This window comes from Choristoneura fumiferana, chromosome 18 (assembly GCF_025370935.1).
Source record: "Choristoneura fumiferana chromosome 18, NRCan_CFum_1, whole genome shotgun sequence".
Classification (NCBI taxonomy): Eukaryota; Metazoa; Arthropoda; class Insecta; order Lepidoptera; family Tortricidae; genus Choristoneura; species Choristoneura fumiferana.
Genome location: NC_133489.1, coordinates 11,597,078 through 11,615,126, shown reverse-complemented (window position 1 = coordinate 11,615,126; position 18,049 = coordinate 11,597,078). Strand labels below are relative to the sequence as shown.

At 36.1% G+C, this 18,049-nt stretch overlaps 2 protein-coding genes and 1 pseudogene across 5 annotated transcripts in view; 1 reads left to right on the top strand and 2 right to left on the bottom strand.

Moving 5' to 3' along the window:
* Positions 1-279: 279 nt before the first annotated feature.
* Positions 280-6,500, bottom strand: Spf45 (splicing factor 45). Its single transcript, XM_074101635.1, has 8 exons — positions 6,392-6,500; positions 6,151-6,310; positions 5,744-5,924; positions 4,689-4,810; positions 4,034-4,219; positions 3,183-3,336; positions 1,735-1,832; positions 280-610 (listed from the first exon to the last, which is right to left on the bottom strand). The coding sequence occupies exons 2-8, from the start codon at positions 6,304-6,306 to the stop codon at positions 338-340; spliced, it is 1,170 nt and encodes a 389-aa protein (XP_073957736.1). The 5' UTR covers positions 6,307-6,310; positions 6,392-6,500; the 3' UTR covers positions 280-337.
* Positions 6,501-9,420: 2,920 nt separating this feature from the next.
* On the bottom strand, positions 9,421-12,018 carry LOC141438496 (uncharacterized; annotated as a pseudogene).
* A 365-nt stretch (positions 12,019-12,383) lies between these two features.
* Positions 12,384-18,049, top strand: part of LOC141438009 (serine/threonine-protein kinase greatwall-like) — a 15,438-nt gene continuing 9,772 nt past the window's right edge. Inside the window, exons 1-7 of one of the 4 annotated variants that reach the window (XR_012452444.1) lie at positions 12,384-12,631; positions 13,357-13,596; positions 14,646-14,894; positions 15,679-15,907; positions 16,092-16,271; positions 16,345-16,466; positions 17,767-17,969. Coding sequence is in view for 3 of the 4 variants with exons in the window: in XM_074101629.1 (XP_073957730.1) it covers positions 12,494-12,631; positions 13,357-13,596; positions 14,646-14,894; positions 15,679-15,907; positions 16,092-16,271; positions 16,345-16,466; positions 17,767-17,969 (1,361 nt within the window). In the remaining variant the exon portion in view is untranslated. Of the gene's footprint in view, positions 12,632-13,356; positions 13,597-14,254; positions 14,530-14,645; positions 14,895-15,678; positions 15,908-16,091; positions 16,272-16,344; positions 16,467-17,766; positions 17,970-18,049 lie in introns of those variants that run through there. The other 3 variants (XM_074101630.1, XM_074101629.1, XM_074101631.1) reach the window with 3 other exon arrangements.

Below are 18,049 nucleotides of genomic sequence, written 5' to 3'. Positions count from 1 at the left end.
TGTAGCTTCATTCCCTGTCTGACCTTTCCTTTTCTTAGAGCGCAGTAACAGCAAATTTATTATTTATTAGTCCTAAATTCTCGATAGCACTAACTTACCAAGAAATAATCTGTACCAAGAAACAAAAAGTACCAAGTCGAGTACCTACTAGGTTCAGGTTCACACTGGAATAGGTACCATGTACCATCTTTTTTTTCGCATCAGTGAGCCTATCTACATAAATCTTGTGTAGTAATAATACAGCACTGTAAAATTATAAAGCACAATAAAACAAATGAGGATAGATCTTAATTTATATTCTTTATAACATTAGCATTAATGTGGTAAACAAATGACATCATTCATTCAACTGTAAAGTGCCGAACTTTTCTACGTCATAAAATCCGGCTTTCACTTGTCTTCCGCCAAAGAATCTGCCATTTAGATCGACGACCGCCTTGATCGCACTCTCGATTCGTTTGAACTCAACAAATATCCTCACAGCCTCATCCGCAGGGGCATTAGGCAGCTCGAATATGACCACTTTGATGACATCACCATATTTTGTATTACATTCATCTTTGACTTCTGGTTCTAATTCTTCGTCTACGTCACCTGGACCTACCATGTTCTGAAACATAAATAGAAGATGCATTCAGGTGCAAGTCCAGTCCTTAGTATATTTATGTTATCACATTCGCAATTTTTCTTCTTTTCTATTTCTACTGTACCTAAAACGAGCAGTGCCAACTGATATTTCAGTAACATTTTGCCAAAGAGCTTCTTTTCAAAATACTGGTTCAGTGAGTAAGTAGATTAAATCGATGAGTGGTTGTGATGCCAAAAATTATCTACTGACTCTTATTACCTTGGCAGTAGTCGCATGTAGATCATTTTGAGCACCACAATCGCTCCTCAATTTAAGCTACTGACTGTACAGTCAAGTGCAAAAATAAGTATCTATTCAAACCACTCAAAAATATGTTACTACGGCCTTAATGCGTCGGAATAAGAGTCTGTGGTACTTATTTTTGAAACTTTGAATAAGTTCATATTTATACACTTGACCCATGTACCTCAATATTCCAAGAGATGGGGTAAAATATTTTTTATGGGAAAATTTTATTTTTCGTGATACTACTTAACAAAATCAACTTAGGATTATAATGGTGCCTAACATATTATTACAAATAGTTACACTCTACCACTACCTACCTGTAGACTGTATAATGATCTTTAGAGTGTAAATTAGTAAAATAAAACAAGTTTTTAATAATAATGCAAAACTGGACACGCAGCGCGGACAAGGACTATGACAGCACTCTCGATATTCTTTTGTTTTCTTTCCGCGCTGCATGCTTTCCAATTTTATTAGTGGCCAATTGCTAGACAGCGTTGGTATACAAACTCTTTATTTAAACTTTGTACATGCGTCGTCTACACTACCTATTAGTTCAGCTTAGAACAGTTGTAATGGTAAGAAATAAATAAAAATTTAAATATCTAATTACAAAAGTGTTAAAATAATGTCTCAGAAAGTAATTATATGTACATAAAATATGAATGCTCATTGACAGTAACGGAAGGTGTACGAATGTAAAGAACGTGTAACCAGCAGGGCAACTACGAAACTCGGAACTCTGAAGTTCGTGTCGTGCGGTGCGGTCCCTCTGACACTATGTAATACGAGAGCGAGAGGGACGGTACGATACGAACTTCGAGTTTCGTAGTAGCCCTGCTGTCAAGCATACTTACGCGGAGTAACACAACTTTGCTAGGTGACTTCATTATCTCTGTAATAGATGGCTCTTGTTTTGAAAGTTGCGGTGAATTTGATGCTGTGCCTGGAGAATCTGCAAGCAAAAAAAGGCCTAATGATTTCGTACATTTTTAAATAATAGAAAAAAACTGTTCATTATTTATTTACAGCTCCGTTAGGAGCAAAATACTTCTTCTAACCTTCTTCTAAAACTTATCTTCTAACTTTATTATTTGTCTGTTAAGACAAACAATAAAGTTAAAATATTTTGCGTAAGACAGACTTAAGCTTGGCAGGTAAATGAATCGGCTTTAAAAGAGAAGTAACATGTCTATAGTTAAAAGAAAATTTTAACAAAAAAGTAAAACAGACTCCAAAAAATATCAAAAAATCGAACCAACTACAAAACCCTTGATAATATTTTTCTAGGTACGTACTAGCTCGAAGTCGGTGCCTCAGCACGAGCCAGCAAGAGTGGAACAATAGTCGTCTACCTCACTTACTTACTATGAGTTTCAATACCTCCTGCTGGGTCGCGCTGAGTCACCGACTTCGAGCTAGTACGTACCTAGAAAAATATTTTCAAGGGTTTTGTAGTCGGTTCCATTTTTTGTTATTTTTTTGGAGTCGGTTTTTACTGTTTCGTTAAAAAAATTCTTTATTTCTCACTTTTTAAAGACTCGTAGCCAAAGTACATCGTACAACGATTCCATTAAGCCCAAACACGACTTAGTTACGTTGTTTTATAACAGAGTTCCGTTGCCTACCTTCTGGCTTCAGCATTATTATTATTTTTAAATTTAATTCTATTTTTATTTTGGCTGACAATGTTTTTTAATTTACCGCTATCATATACCTATTACTATTATTATTATTTTGTATACAATGTGACGATCCTTTTGTGAATTTCTTATAATTACCTGACATGTATTTATAATGTATTTTTTCATTAGGTAATAAATAAATCAAATCAAATCAAATCAAATCAAATCATCAGATCAGTTCGAAAGAATTATTAACTTAAAGCTTCTTCTTAGTCGCTTATCTAGGTATATTAATCATGATCGTTTATATACGAGCGAGCATTACTTAGCTTTGATGAGTACAATTGGTCATCTACTACAGTCTTCTTCATCAGTTCCTGGTTACCAAATGATACTTTCTGAATGTAAATGCTCATCTTAATGCTAAAAATGCCAAAATCGCCAAAGTGTGCTTATAAAATTTGAGGTTTGCCCTCGATTTCCCTAGGATTCCATCATCAGATCTTGACGTGGTGACAATGGGACCACCTCAAAATCGGTCCACAATTGACTGAGTAATCGGTGAACATACATAAAAAAAATACAAACATTGGAACATAGAACCTCCTCCTTTTTTGAAGTCGGTTAAAAATTCGTAAGTCACTAGTAAGTCACATTATTTCTAGTTAATTAAATTTCACCTGGTCCTGGTAAAGCCGGCATCGCGAAGGCAGGCGGCGGCATGGGCGCCCCGCCATCTTTCTCGTGAATAATGCGGCCGCCCCGTTTGGAAGTTTTTTCAACTTGCAGAGCCACGGACATGCCTTGTTCTTTTTTACCGAGGCCCTGACCTTCCTGAAATATAATTTAAATAAGTGGCGATGGAGAGCCTAACACATATTTGTATGGTTTACTTGCAGATGTGTTTGGAACTAGTATGTGTGTGCTAAAATAATAAATGCGTTTTCTTGGCAAAAAGATCGTATTTTTTTCTAAATGTACTGTGGGAAACAGACAAGTGGCCCAAAATGATGATTGGTGTCATAGCAAAAGATTGCCGATGCATTACCAGCCCACAAAGTGAAGATAGAAAATATCTCATGTGCAAATAATTTCATTGGCTGTCTTACTCACTATGCCAGAACACAACAACACTACCACCGATTGGCACACAGTCCTACTACCTGGAAAAATTGTTAATTAGTAGATTTTTCCCTCCCATCATTTTTATCCTACTTCCTACTAATATTATAAATGTGAAAGTTTGTGTGAGTTTGTGAGTGAGTGAGTCTGTTTGTAACTCCTTCACGCTGAAACGGCTCGACGGATTTGGATGAAATTTGGCAAAAAGTTAGTTTATAACCTGGATTAAAACATAGGATACTTTTTATCCCGATATTCCCACGGAATAGGGATAAAATCTCTAAATAACAACCGCTGGGCTTAGAGTCATGAAATTTGCCATGGGTGTTTAAATTTAACATCAATGAAAACATGCTGTATCTAATGATTTACGCGTGCGAAGCCGCGGGTAAACGCTAGTTTATCATACCTTAAAGCCATATTTGGCCATAATCTTAGCAGCAATAGAGCTAGCTCCATATCCACCGATGGAGAAACCCGCAGAGGGCGCGGCCGGCGGAGGGGAGGGCGTCTCGGCGGTGAGGGAGGGTGGCGGCGCAATGGCAGCACCCGCGGCTCTCTTCGATATCTCCTCTGCTTCCTCTTCTTCTGGTTGCTAGAATAGCAACAAGGTCAAGTTTATACAAGATGTCATCAAATTCTTCCAAAATAGGTATTTCAGGAGATTATTGGGTAAGTTTGACTGAACACCCCTATAAAAGTTTTTCATTAAAACATACCATTCTAACAAAGCATAGTCACACTTTTAATGCACTGCTCTTTTAACGTTAATGTGTCAAATGTATGGAGAAATTTATTACCTAATTAAAATTTGAAAGGTTATGTATGAAATAAATTTGTAGGCCCAAAGAATATGAAGGAAGACATCTTTTACAATGTAATGAAGAGATGAAATAGACATGGAAGAGATGAAATAGGCATGTATTACTCTAATATACACATACTTGTATTATATATTTTATAATCATAGGTAATTACTAAATATGCAAAATTGATTAAAAATTAGTTGTTTCACCACCAATCTGTAAAAATAAAAGAAAGTTAATTTATTTATCATCAATTACCATTGGTATAAGTGTCTTCTCTGGGATGATGTCTTCTTCATCTCCAAATCTGCTCTTGCGTTTTCTGTCTGCTCGGTCACCTCTTTCACCTCCATCAAGTTGTAGTCTCTTGGCTTGTAATTCTGGAATAATAGGAAAATAACACAAAAATGACTTTTAACCTTTTCAATGCGGAAGGGGAAAACTGCATCCTAAGCCTAGAATGCAGGGTTTTTCTTTGTCTCAAATAATATCAATAAAGCGGATTTAGATAAAAAGATAATTAAATTATGCACTGACACAGAATAAGTAATAGTACAAGTACAGAATGTTCTCTCTTTTGATGTTGACGAAAGCCGCCATTTTATATGCCTACGTAATTTTTATTAGCAAAATCACCGCGCACCACCAAGCAACATTGAACTCTAGTGCTGCGCGCGAAGGTCATTATTATTCTAAAAATAAAAAAGATGGCCTTCAATAAAACAGATTGTTACAGAAATCAATCTACATACAAAGTGAGCTTGAGCAACACACACATAGACACTATTCACGGACACAATATCTCGGACAGTTGGGACCAGGGTGAGTGCGAGTGCCGTCCGCTTGAGACACCCATCTGTGAACTTTTTTGTGCAATAATAGAGCAACAAAAATAAAGTTATTATAACTGTTCAATGAACGGTTGTTTAAATTCAACATTAAACAGTTTGTTTTATAAGCTACCAGTGGTAACAATGATATTAAAATTAAAATACTTTAGTTATTATTAATTTATATCACCATTCTACCTGTTTCAATCTCAATAATAAATTATCAAACAACTAGATACAAGTGCCACTACCACAATAGTTTTTTATGCATAAGCCATAGTTGACAACCCTAGAGCAACCACCGAGCGTAGGTATGAAAAGTGAAGTATATACATGACATTGACTTCTGTGCCTATCTATTTTGTGCTTCAATTCTGTAATCTTGCATGGCTAAGCATATGAAAGAATAAAACATACAATTATTTCAATAAGAAAGGAATATTGCAAAACTAATAAGCATAATATTCCACATTATACACATACCTTTTGCTACTTTTTCATAATCGTTCGGCCACATAGGGTCATATTCATTTGCTACATTCCAGTCGAAATCATGCACATTTAGTGTAGCCGTCAAAGTGTTTGCTTGGTGGTTAGGACTATCTGAATTAGGCTCATCTTCATCTTTCTGTTTGCTTTTAAGGTCGATTACGGGCGTCAGTACCTAAAAATATATAAAAAGTTAATTTTACAGTCTCAGCAGACCAAATTAAGTGAAAATTATAGCAAATAACCAACACATTAACAGTACAAAGAATACTTGACCAAGGAACAAATAGATACAGGCACCTATCAGTTGCTTGCAACTGCCTGCCTGATAATTTACATAATAATAATAAAATAATAAGGGTGTCTGAAGGTAATCTGCTCTCTTTATACAATTTGTTTACCTGTGTGGAACGTCGAAGTGCTTCCCGCTTCGGTTGCGTTACTGCCGCTTTTTTGAGCTGTAACTGAGACTGTAATAGTTTAATTCCAGACGACCACCCAGCTACTTTTTCAGTCGTTCGGGCTTTGATTGTGTCGACATCATCATAGAGAGACATTTTTCTGAAGCAAGTAAATTAACATAAGAAGTGTTTATGACTTAATTTATCTTATATTAGTTATACACATTTCAGTGTTTGGTACCTAGACCTAGTACTTTATCACGATAAAATCAATTTCATAAAGCCAAAATTTGAGCTGCATTTGCTTTGCCTTTGCACAGTGTCAATGTCAAAGTTATCATTAGTTGTCAAACAATACATCATGTCAATGTCCAATGTTTTTTTTTTTTTTTTTTTTTTTTTTTTTTTTTTTTTTATGGCAATATACAAGTTCGATTAGAACAGACGATTGTGCCAATTACAAAGTGAGGAAACGAAGCGGAATTTAATAAAAAATATTACGGAATTTTGAATTTGGATAGGGAAATATAGGATCAGGATCTATATGAAGGGAGGTGGCATAATTATATTTTAATATCATTAGAAACAATAAAGGACGCAATGGAGGAATAGATACATGAATTATTTGATGAAAGAAGGCAGAGAACGGATGTTGGTAATGGAATACTTTGTGATATAATACTATTGTACAAAGTAACACGGTCATAAAGTGGGCAAGATAAAATCAAGTGATTCAGATCACCTACCTCCGAACCACATTCACAAGCAGGGCTATCTATGATATTAATCTTCGCCAGGTGTTCCGGCGTGCAGACATGACCTAAACGCATTCTTATTAAAACACTAGTACTTCTTTTGCATAATTTAAACTTAAAAAACCAGGGTTTATTAGGGATGGAGGGCTGTATGCGGCTGTAACTTTTACCTTTCACGATACAACTTTGAGACCAACACTCTTGCCAGGAATGTTGGAGATATGTTCGCGGAAGATTAATTAAGTCATGAGTATAGTTTTTGTAGGGGAACATATCTCCATCTTCAATTGCTTCATTGGCAATTTTGTCAGCCTTCTCATTACCTTTGATGCCGCAATGACTTGGAACCCAAGAAAAAACTACTGAGAAACCTTTTAGAAAACACTGGAACAATTTAGTCTTAATTTCAATGATTACAGGGTATGATGGACTGGATCTACAGAATGGGTACTTTTCAAGAGCCTGCAGAGCACTAAGAGAGTCAGAGAAAATAACAGCTTCCTTTAGCTTCATGATAAGTACATATTCTACAGCCTTTAGGAGGCCAAACGCTTCCCCAGTAAAAACTGAAGTCTCAGGCGGAAATTTAACAAGTTGTGTTATTTTATACTGACTATGATAGATGCCAACACCAGTACACCCAGAAGGCGATCTTTTCGATGCATCAGTGAAGATATAATGCCATTCCGGCCAAATACTGTAAACTTTGCTATTAAAATAAGTATTAGCACTCAAACTGCGTTTATCAATGTTTAAATTGTACTTAATGTTAGGAGAGAATATAAGAGCCTGATAGTCGCATGTAAATATAGGGAGAATGTGAGATCTATGAGTTGGAGCATCCAAAGAACGGAATTTTTGCAAACTTTTTACTAAACACGGAGAAGACTTATGCAACCAATAACGCGATGTACTGATATGTGAAGATAAATTTTCCAATTTATTTAGAATCGGATGTTGAGAATACTGAATGAACGATATAAGTACTTATCTGATAAAAACTGTCGTCTTAGTTTGAGTGGCGGATCACAACACTCTACTTGTAAAGCATTTATTGGACTAGACTTCATAGCACCGGTAATTAACCTAAGGCATTTAGATTGAATTTGATCTAGTTTCTTCAAACCAGCGGAGTTAATTGGTTCTAATAAAAATGATCCGTAGTCTATCCTGCTTCTGATCAGGGCATTGTAAATTAATTTTAACGAAAATGGATGTGAGCCCCACCAAACACCCGATAAACATCGCAGAATATTTAATAATTTTTCACACTTTGCAACTATATACTCGCAGTGTGGAAGGCCCGACATCTTTGAGTCAAATATAACCCCTAAAAATTTTGCTTGATTTACTTGAGAAATCGGTTCATCATTATATAATATAGTAACTTCGGGAATTGCTCTCATTCTACTAAAAACCAATACCGAACTCTTGGTAGTTGATAACTCCATACCATTTGAACATAGCCAAGTGTATAATCGCGTTAATGCAGAGTTGACAATATCCGAGGCTTTAGCTACATTGTCATCAGAAAAGTAAATTAGAAGATCATCAGCATACTGTAAAATATTAACGGGGCTGTTAAGTGATACCTCTAGATCATGGGTGTAGACATTGTACAAAATAGGGCTTAAAACCGAACCTTGAGGTAATCCCTTCCAAACAACCCTGCTTAGTTCTAAAGAGCCTGCAGAAACGGTAATAAATCTTTCGGATAAGATACTAATAATGAAGTTAGATAAACAAATAGGAACTTTGAGTTTGTTGAGTTTTTCAAGAAGAATAGTTAAAAGAACATTATCATATGCAGAAGAAACATCAAGGAAAACAGAAATAGTGTTATGGTTAAGTGAAAGTGCTGATCTTATATCTGTCGTGAATATGGATAAGCTATCCATCGTGCTTTTACCTCTTCGAAACCCAAATTGGCTACTAGCTAATAGTCCGTTGGATTCCAAATACCATTCTAAACGATTCTTCACTAAATGTTCCGCCAGTTTAAGGAGCACAGAAGATAAAGCTATAGGGCGGTGCGAAGAAGCTTCTGTTGGGGATTTATTAGATTTTAATATTGGTAAAATTATTTGAATTTTCCATGACGGAGGAACGTTACCAGTGAGCAGAATGGTATTTATGATGTTTAAAAAATATGTCAATGCGCTATCACTAAGATTGCACAAGAAGGAATAAGGAATTCCGTCTTTCCCAGGTGAAGAGTCTTTAAGACCACGTAATATACCTTTAAGTTCTATTAAAGAAAATGGAGACTCAATACTTGGAGCAGATGGAAAATTATCAACTGAAGGGCAAAACGTAAATTGATTTAAGATAATTTCCTGAGGAACTGAAGCTGGCGCTAGCTGGTCTAAAAATGCATCCGTCAAAGATGGTGATAGTGAAGAGATATTAGTGTCACTAAAGGCTGATCTAAATCGTTTTATCTTCCGCCAAACCTCAGTTGAACTAGTTTGTGGCGAGATGGAAGTACAAAAGTTCCTCCAGCCCTGAATTTTTTCTTTTTAAGAAGCTTCTTTGTACTGGCAACAATTTTAGAAAGGTTTGACAGGTTGTCAAATGTCATATCTGTAGCATAAATTAATTCAGCTTTTTTGCGGGATTTTATTGCTGATGTGCATTCACTATCCCACCAGGGCGGGGAAGGCAGTTTTTCTGATCTAGTGCTTTTAACCGGAAAAACTATATTCGCGGCGTCGGTTAATGATTTGGCAAAATCCTCAGCACACTTAACCTCATTTCCCGGAACAACATTGGGTAGGGAAGAAATTCTTTGCTCCACTTCTATGCTAAATTGGCCCCAGTTAGCATGTGTTAGAATATGTCTTAAACGAGGAGTACGCGGGCTCCGTTTTTGTATATTGAAAGAAGAGTTCTTTGGAATAGATATGACTATTGGGAAATGGTCGCTGCCAAAAGTTGATGAGAGGACATCCCATGAAAGAGAGGCCGCTAAAGTTGGGGTAGTAATAGACAAATCAACTGCACTCGCAGCAACATTTGGCTCGGTTCGACGCGTTGGGCTACCATTATTTATAAAACAAAGGTTGTGGTTATCTAGAATGTCTATTAAAATTTTACCAAAATGGTTTGAATTCGCACAACCCCATGATTGATGATGACAATTGAAATCACCAAGAAGAATAAAGGGTTTAGGGAGAGTGGATAAAATTGAATTTATTTCATTAAATATGATTGAAGATGGACAGGGAATATAAATAGAAACAACTAAAATATTATTAAGATGGGCAGCAACAATAGAATATTCAGCACTATGAGGAGGGAGAGGGAAAGGAGTAAAATAAAAAGAATTGTTGATGAGTAGAGCAACGCCGCCATACCCATCAGATCTATCTTCACGCAAAACAGAAAAACCAGAGATTTTAAAAAGAAAATCTGGTTTTAGCCATGTTTCTTGTAAGGCTACTGCAATTGGACTGTATTTGTTCAATAAGAAAAGCAGATCGCTTTTCTTATTGACTATGCTGCGGCAATTCCACTGAACAATCTTTAAGTGATTGTCCATTGTGGATGTTCAGGAACTGGGTCAAAATTTCAAATAAGGGGGCAACGTTGGACGGTGTATTTTTATTTGATTGTGTTTGTGTTAAATAATTTAATAAAGCAATTATAATATCTGAAGTACTTGGAGTGTTATTTTGATTATTATCAGCTGGCATGTTTTGATTGTTAGCAGCACAACCCTTACATGAAAGAGTCATGTTGTAATCTTTTATCAGAGCTTTATGGGCCTCTTGATCATAACCTTTAGATAGGATGTGGGCAGGTCTTGGCTTTTGCAAAATTGTTTTTTTGTAAGATTTTGTGGGGGAACTACCTGGGGTAGATAATTGATTTCCTGATTGCGAATAAGAGTTATTTTGGCCATGAGCTACCACATCTGCAAAAGATTTTGAAATAGCTGGATGCAGCTTTGAAGCTTCAGCATAGGAGATAGAAGAAGTTGCCATACTATGTTTAATTCTCTTTTGTCTGTCAAGTTCAGGGCAGGACCTACTATTTGCAAAGTGATGACCTGCACATAAGGAACAGGATGCATCGTCTGGTGTGATGTCGCAAGAAGACCCAGTGTGGCCTTGACCACACTTATAGCAACAAGGCTTAGATCTACATTGAATTTTGGTATGGCCGAAACGACAACAGTTGTAACATTGTATGGTGGGGAAAATATATAACTCGACTGGTAGGGCATTGTAGCACATAAAAACTTTTTTAGGAAGTGTTTGGCCATCGAAAGTAAGTACAACAGTTTGAGAAGGTTTCCATACTGGCGCACCTGAAACCATTACTTTGTAGTTTAGTCGTCTTACTTTTATTATTTCACCACAACCTATGGGAACTTTAATATTCTCAATGACTTCCTCAGGGCTCCAATTATCAGGCACCCCACGAATAAGCCCATCCTGGTGATGTTAAAGGTAGGAATAAAAGCTCTCAGTTTATGGTTTGTCAAATTGGCATCTGAAATAAAAGCGTTTGCATCTATAAAGTTTGAGAATGCAACAGCAATTCTGTTCCTACCGATTCTTTTAACACTGCCATTTACAATGTTTTTGTACTTTTGTTTCAATAAGAAGTTGCCAAATGTAACTGGGTGTAAGGTGGTATTGTCAGAAGGTGATGTCTCAATGCGCTGCACATGAATGAGGTACGGAGAAGCATCTGATGATTGGTAGGTCTTTCTACCAATGGGGACCTTGCCTGGATTTTCTATAGTCGCATTCGTATCAACTAAATTCGGTGTTACTTTTTCAGGTATGACTGTCGGACTATCAGTGTCTGAATCACATTTGCAAGATTTATTAGGATCAGTGCCACTGTTATTCCGATGTCTCGTTTTTTTGTTACACGTTTTGCAAATTTGACGAACAAAAGAGCGTTTACGCGAAGATGTTTTAGAATTTTCGGCCGATGCTGATGCGTGAGACGCATCGGAATCAAAGCCCATGACTGAGTCATTGTCATTGTGTATATCATTGGTGATTTCGTTATTGTTGTTTACAGTAACATAGCAAGCGGGTGATGGTGGTTGCACTGAAAATGAACCCCCAGGGTCTGGGGGCTCCTCTTTACTCATATTTACAATATAAGAATAAACTAACTACTTACCGAATATTCAGCTAGCACTACACTAAAATAAATAAATATATACACAGAATCTAAATATTTTACTTTACACCTTAATTGATCTATATTTACAGATAAAAAGAATATTAAAATGAATTTGCACAAAAAACGCGTCCGCCAAGTTTTACAGTTTCCCGCCTTTCCTTGTCCAATGTTTTCAATAGTTTTCAAAGTCTCGACTCGTTCAAGTAATGATTAAAAAAGCTTATGAGCAATTTGCTCTTTAACAGACGAGATTTGTTTTTTAGTTTTTATTCCAAAAAATAATGTAAATAAGTTTGAATGCGAACTGTAACTACAAAAACTATTTCCCAGAAATTTCATTCTTGTTTAATTCAATTGACAGTAAAACACGTCTAATCAAAATCATGTTCTGAATATTTAAATCATTTTTAAGTTTCATAATTCTAATCATTTGGTTCAAAATGGGAATTGTAAACAGTACTGATACCCGGCGAATTAGCTTTGATAATAAATTTGCAATAAGCCCCACTTTAGGTGTGCAAAATTCTATAGAGGACAACAATATCAATGATGTTTTACAAATTGATGACATAACAGGGGTAAGCTATGTAGATAGGATGCCCGTTACTTACGGATTAAAGTAGTGGGTTGGGTAATTATTGTATCATGAAATCATCTGTAATCTTACAGGCTTCGATCTGACTTAGATCCGTAGTCTGTGATCCTGATTACGACAGCATTTAAATCACTGTTGTTTTAACAGAGGCCGTATTATAATAATAATAATATTTATTTATTTCTCCACCACCGGTTACAACATCAGTATTGAACTTAGTTACAAATTACAGTCTTAGTTACATTTGAGGGACATTAACAAAATTATAAAATAAGGTTTGCCAAGGAAGTTATCTAGTCTGGAATTGGAGTTAAGTCATTCAGATTACTTAAGTACTTGATTACCGAGGAATCAAGATTACAGTAGTAGTTTATAATACCGATTCTAAAAGAATAGATCACAAATGGTATCATAGTTTAGTACAACAGTAATTTTGATTATCAAAGTAATCGATTACTGGAACGTAATCGTGTAATTATATTCAAAAGTAATTGATTACGCCCAACTCTGCCGTAACACTATTATCTATTATGTGCCGTAACGTTTCTGACGATCGCGATCGCAATCAAATGAGAGGCAATGCTCTTCGCTGTAGGCTATAGCTATCAGCTATCACTGATCAGGCTTGAAAATTCCTCAAGTTTTTTACTTTATTGGAGTACCTAACATAATGATATGTCTTTTCTAAATTAATCTAATGAATTGCAGGACGACGAGAATGACCTCCTCTTTTTGAAAGATAGCAAACAATTAGATGCACAAGAAGGAGATCCTGATTATTGGCTTCAAAGACTAGATGCTTTACGAAAAGAACATTTAATGATTAACAAGATTGTCGAAACCGAATATGAAAAAACGGCTGAAAATGCGAGGAAATTTTACGATATACCTAATATTACTCCTGAAAAAATTCAAAAAATGAAGCCGTGCTTTGATTGGCGGGCTAAAGTAAGTATGATTGCATTATTTTCGTATCCGTGACTAGGGTAAATAAAATTAAAATTTTAAATAAAATAAAATTTAAATTAAATTGCAGATTATGCAATGTTATGAAGATAATCCGCGTCAACCCCTCGTCTGCTCTGGGGTAGTACAAGCCTTCAGTAATTGTGTTGCATCATGTAGAACGGCTAAAGAATGAACCTGTTTTTAAAGAGCTGATTGTACTCTTGCAATAAACAATAAAAATTAATAATAGTGTTGTTTGCTATTGTAATAGTCCTTTTTTACATTTAATTTTAAATGTTTGCACAACGATAAAGGAAACATGAGACAGCTCATACAGTTTTATTTTATTTATCCTATCACATGAGGACATATTTTTGTAACTGAGTTTACGTCCTTTTACTAAACTTTATAAAATACTAAAACACGTTTAAAAGAGGCGAAAATGTGGCGCTATCAACTCTGAACGAAGGGAAGTAAAACACACGATAGCATGCCTACTAGTTTCTCTTTTTCTGTGAGTTCCACGGAAAATAGAAGAAACATAGCCTTCTCTTCGGTGGTTGGCTACATTTCTTTAAAATATCATCGATAAATAAATTATGGTATTTTTTATTAATTAAATTTTTATGAGAAATTTCAATAAATAAATGTACGCACAAAGGCAGTTTTGACGTGGTCTTGAATAGTTTTGTCTGCTGTCTTGTGTCAAATTTATCCGCAATCCGCACGGACTCGTGTGCGTGCGGTTGGTTTCAAAATTCATCGAAAAAGTAATGTAATTTAAGCAATCGTGTCAATTCTCTCTATGATTTATATATTATTATGCGAGCTCTAGTAGACATGGCTTCGAATGATTCTAAAACTGAAGAGCAATCGGCTCGCCACACTATATTAGAAAAAATAAATTCCTATAGTGATACTGTGATTACAAAGGTTGGTATTGTTTTGATTGATTCTTATTATTGTTGTTTTAAAAACATATTACTTACAATATTAGGTACGGGAATGGGCCCTATATCTGTGCTATTGAAGAACTTTTAACGTTACAGGCTCCAGACATAAACGATTTTACGATTGTGAAGCCAATCAGTCGTGGTGCTTTCGGCAAAGTTTTTCTTGCCCATAAGAAGAATAACAAGGACTTAATGTATGCTATCAAAGTTATGAAGAAATCTGATATGATTAACAAAAACATGGTGGCACAAGTGGTAACTGAGAGAAATGCTCTAGCTTTATCAAGAAGCCCATTTTGTGTTCATTTGTTCTATTCCCTGCAATCTGTGTCATCGGTTTATCTGGTAAGTTTTTTTTTTAAGTAAGGTAATAGTGGGGTAACATTGGAGTAATCTTTGACACTTTGGTAATCTGTATTTCATTTTTTTTACTAATTTTACTAACATTGCCTTTAGTTGTATTTTATAAATAAAAATAATATAGGGATGTTTTCAATACATATTTTTAAATCCTTTATATTGGCAGAAGTTTTATTCAATACAAATAGTTATGTCTTAGGTTATGGTTGGTATATTTTTCTAAAAGATGTATTTAATGTCAATTACAACTGTCCTGGGTATTTCAAAATGTATAATTTTGCCTTTTATGTTGATTTAGAAATTTAAATTAGCCAATCTTGACCCCATCCATTCATTCCCCAACATATCTGAAGTGATATTGAGCCAGTTTATAATCCACTTATGCTTTAGTACTGGACTTGATGTTGTTAATTTAGAATTCATTTGAGTTTAGGATACATTTGATTAATTTTTTATTTTTGTAAAAAAGCTTATAAAGTTTTGTACGGGTCCTTGGCCCGTGGTTCAACAAAACAGTTTATGGGTGAAGCCCAAAAATTGCACACCGTTAAAGCTGCGTTAGCAGGTAGTTATAATTTCCATTAACTTTTTCCATTGTGACACGAAAATTATCCATACAAATGTATGATTAATTTTCGTGTCACATTGGAAAAAGTTAATGGAAATTAAAACTATGTGCTAACACAGCTTTAACGCTGTGCAACTTTTTGGTCTTCACCCTTATGTAGTCTGTACAATGTTCATATTGGAAATATAAAAAAAATTTCAGGTAATGGAATACATGGTAGGTGGAGATCTGAAGTCCTTACTAGGAATGTATGGGTTTCTGGAAGAGGCAATGGCTGTCTTTTACATAGCAGAAGTGACATTAGCTCTAGATTATCTGCACAAACACAACATTATACACAGAGACCTTAAACCTGACAACATGTTGATTGCAAAGAGTGGCCATGTTAAGCTGACTGATTTTGGTTTATCAAAAATTGAGATCCATCGAGGTAACAACTCTTACTCGTAGATATTAACCCGTCACATGTCCTAGAGACTACATTAGTCCCTTACTTTTTCTTCTAAGACATTTCATGCACAAAAAAGTTAGGGACGAATGTAGTCTCTAGGATGCCTGACGGGTTAACTGTTACTTGATGATTGATAGCAAATTATTGAACTTTTTATTTCCAGATTTAGAGATATCAGATTTTGTGAACAGAACTCCAAGCCTTAACCTTCGGACTCCTGGTCAGCTCCAGTCCCTCACATCACACTTGTCATTTGGCTCTGGGGGAGACAGGGACAGCACATACAACTCCACAGCAAGCATGGAACCCTGTGAGAACCTCATTGATGAACTTAAAGAAACTTGTATGAGACATACTAATTTTATTTGTATTAGAGATACATATTTATTTTTATTTGATGTAATTTTATGTTGCAGGTAAAACAAAAGGACTTTTTGGTGAAGTAGGTGATGTTAAATCTGGGATTTTGGATCACTCCCAGCTGTCTGGAATTCATCCCTTTATGAGTGCTGAAAGTATTAATCTGGATGATGTCATTGTATGTCCACATTATCCATATTTATAATATTTTTAAGAAAGATTACCTTTATTTTAAGGCTTATAAAAGTTAAGTGATGGATCAGGTGGTCATCTTGCATGTATCATACATAGTATAAAAAATATGCTGTCAAGTATTTGACAATAGAAAAATACACTGTAGGGATTTTAGCTTGGAAAATATGCAAGTTATTCAATTTCTACACTCATTCAATTTAACATTAATAACCAGGGTTCGGATTTTTCATCGCAAAGTAAGATGATAGAAAACTATTGAGTTGATATTAAAAATTAAAACTTTAGTCATATATAAACTCATTATCATTAATTTTCGCCGACGACATTGTAGTCATGGCTGAGACCATGGAGGACCTCGGTGCTATGCTCGCTGACCTCAGTAGAGTTTCCGACCGAGTTGGCCTGAAAATGAACATGGACAAGACGAAAGTCATGTCTAATGTCCATGTTGTACCAACTCCCGTAATAGTCGGAGACTCTGCGCTCGAAGTTGTTGACGACTATGTATACCTGGGACAAACGGTCCAGTTAGGTAGGTCCAACTTTGAGAAAGAGATCACTCGTCGAATCCGACTCGGCTGGGCAGCGTTCGGGAAGCTTCGCAGTGTCTTTTCGTCCAAATTACCGCAGTGTTTGAAGTCAAAAGTCTTTGACCAGTGTGTGTTGCCAGTGATGACATACGGATCTGAGACGTGGGCGCTAACGATGGGCCTCATGAGAAAACTCAAAGTCACTCAGAGGGCTATGGAGAGGGCTATGCTCGGGGTTTCTCTGCGGGATAGAATTAGAAATGATGATATCCGCAGTAGAACTAAGGTTACCGACATAGCCCGAAGAATTGCGAAACTAAAGTGGCAGTGGGCGGGGCACATTGCTCGCAGGACGGATGGCCGATGGGGCCAGAAGGTTCTCGAATGGCGTCCGCGGACCGGGAGACGAGCTGTCGGTAGGCCTCCAACAAGATGGAGCGACGACTTGGTTAAGATCGCGGGATCGCGGTGGATGCGGAAAGCACAAGACCGGTCTGAGTGGAGAGCCTTGGGGGAGGCCTATGTCCAGCAGTGGACGTCTTTCGGCTGACATGATGATGATGATCATTAATTTAAATATCAGCATACGATTATAAATAAAAATGCTAAATGGCACACCATGTTTATTGCATTATGGGCCAAAAAATAAAAATAGTATGAACATTAAGCTCCTAGTTTGTAATATCCATAGAGCATGTAGCTAAGGAAACCTTCAATTCTTTTATCTGAACTGGAAATTGGTTAATATTTCAGTCTCAAGATTCAGGATCCGAATCTCTAAGTTCCTATCATACATGCGAGAGCTCAAAAACTGATACTTCCAAGGAGAATAAGTCCACTGATATCAGCAGCAACAATGGGTCTTCATTGGAGGAGTCTGCTGTATCTGCTGACTCTCAACATGATCAGTCATCATCACCACTCTGTAGAGGACACTCTTTGAAAAGAATACCTAGGTAAGCATTTTGCAAAACTTGACCAAGAATAGTAGATTGATAACCAAGGGTGGAAAGTGACCCATTTCACCCGAGATATT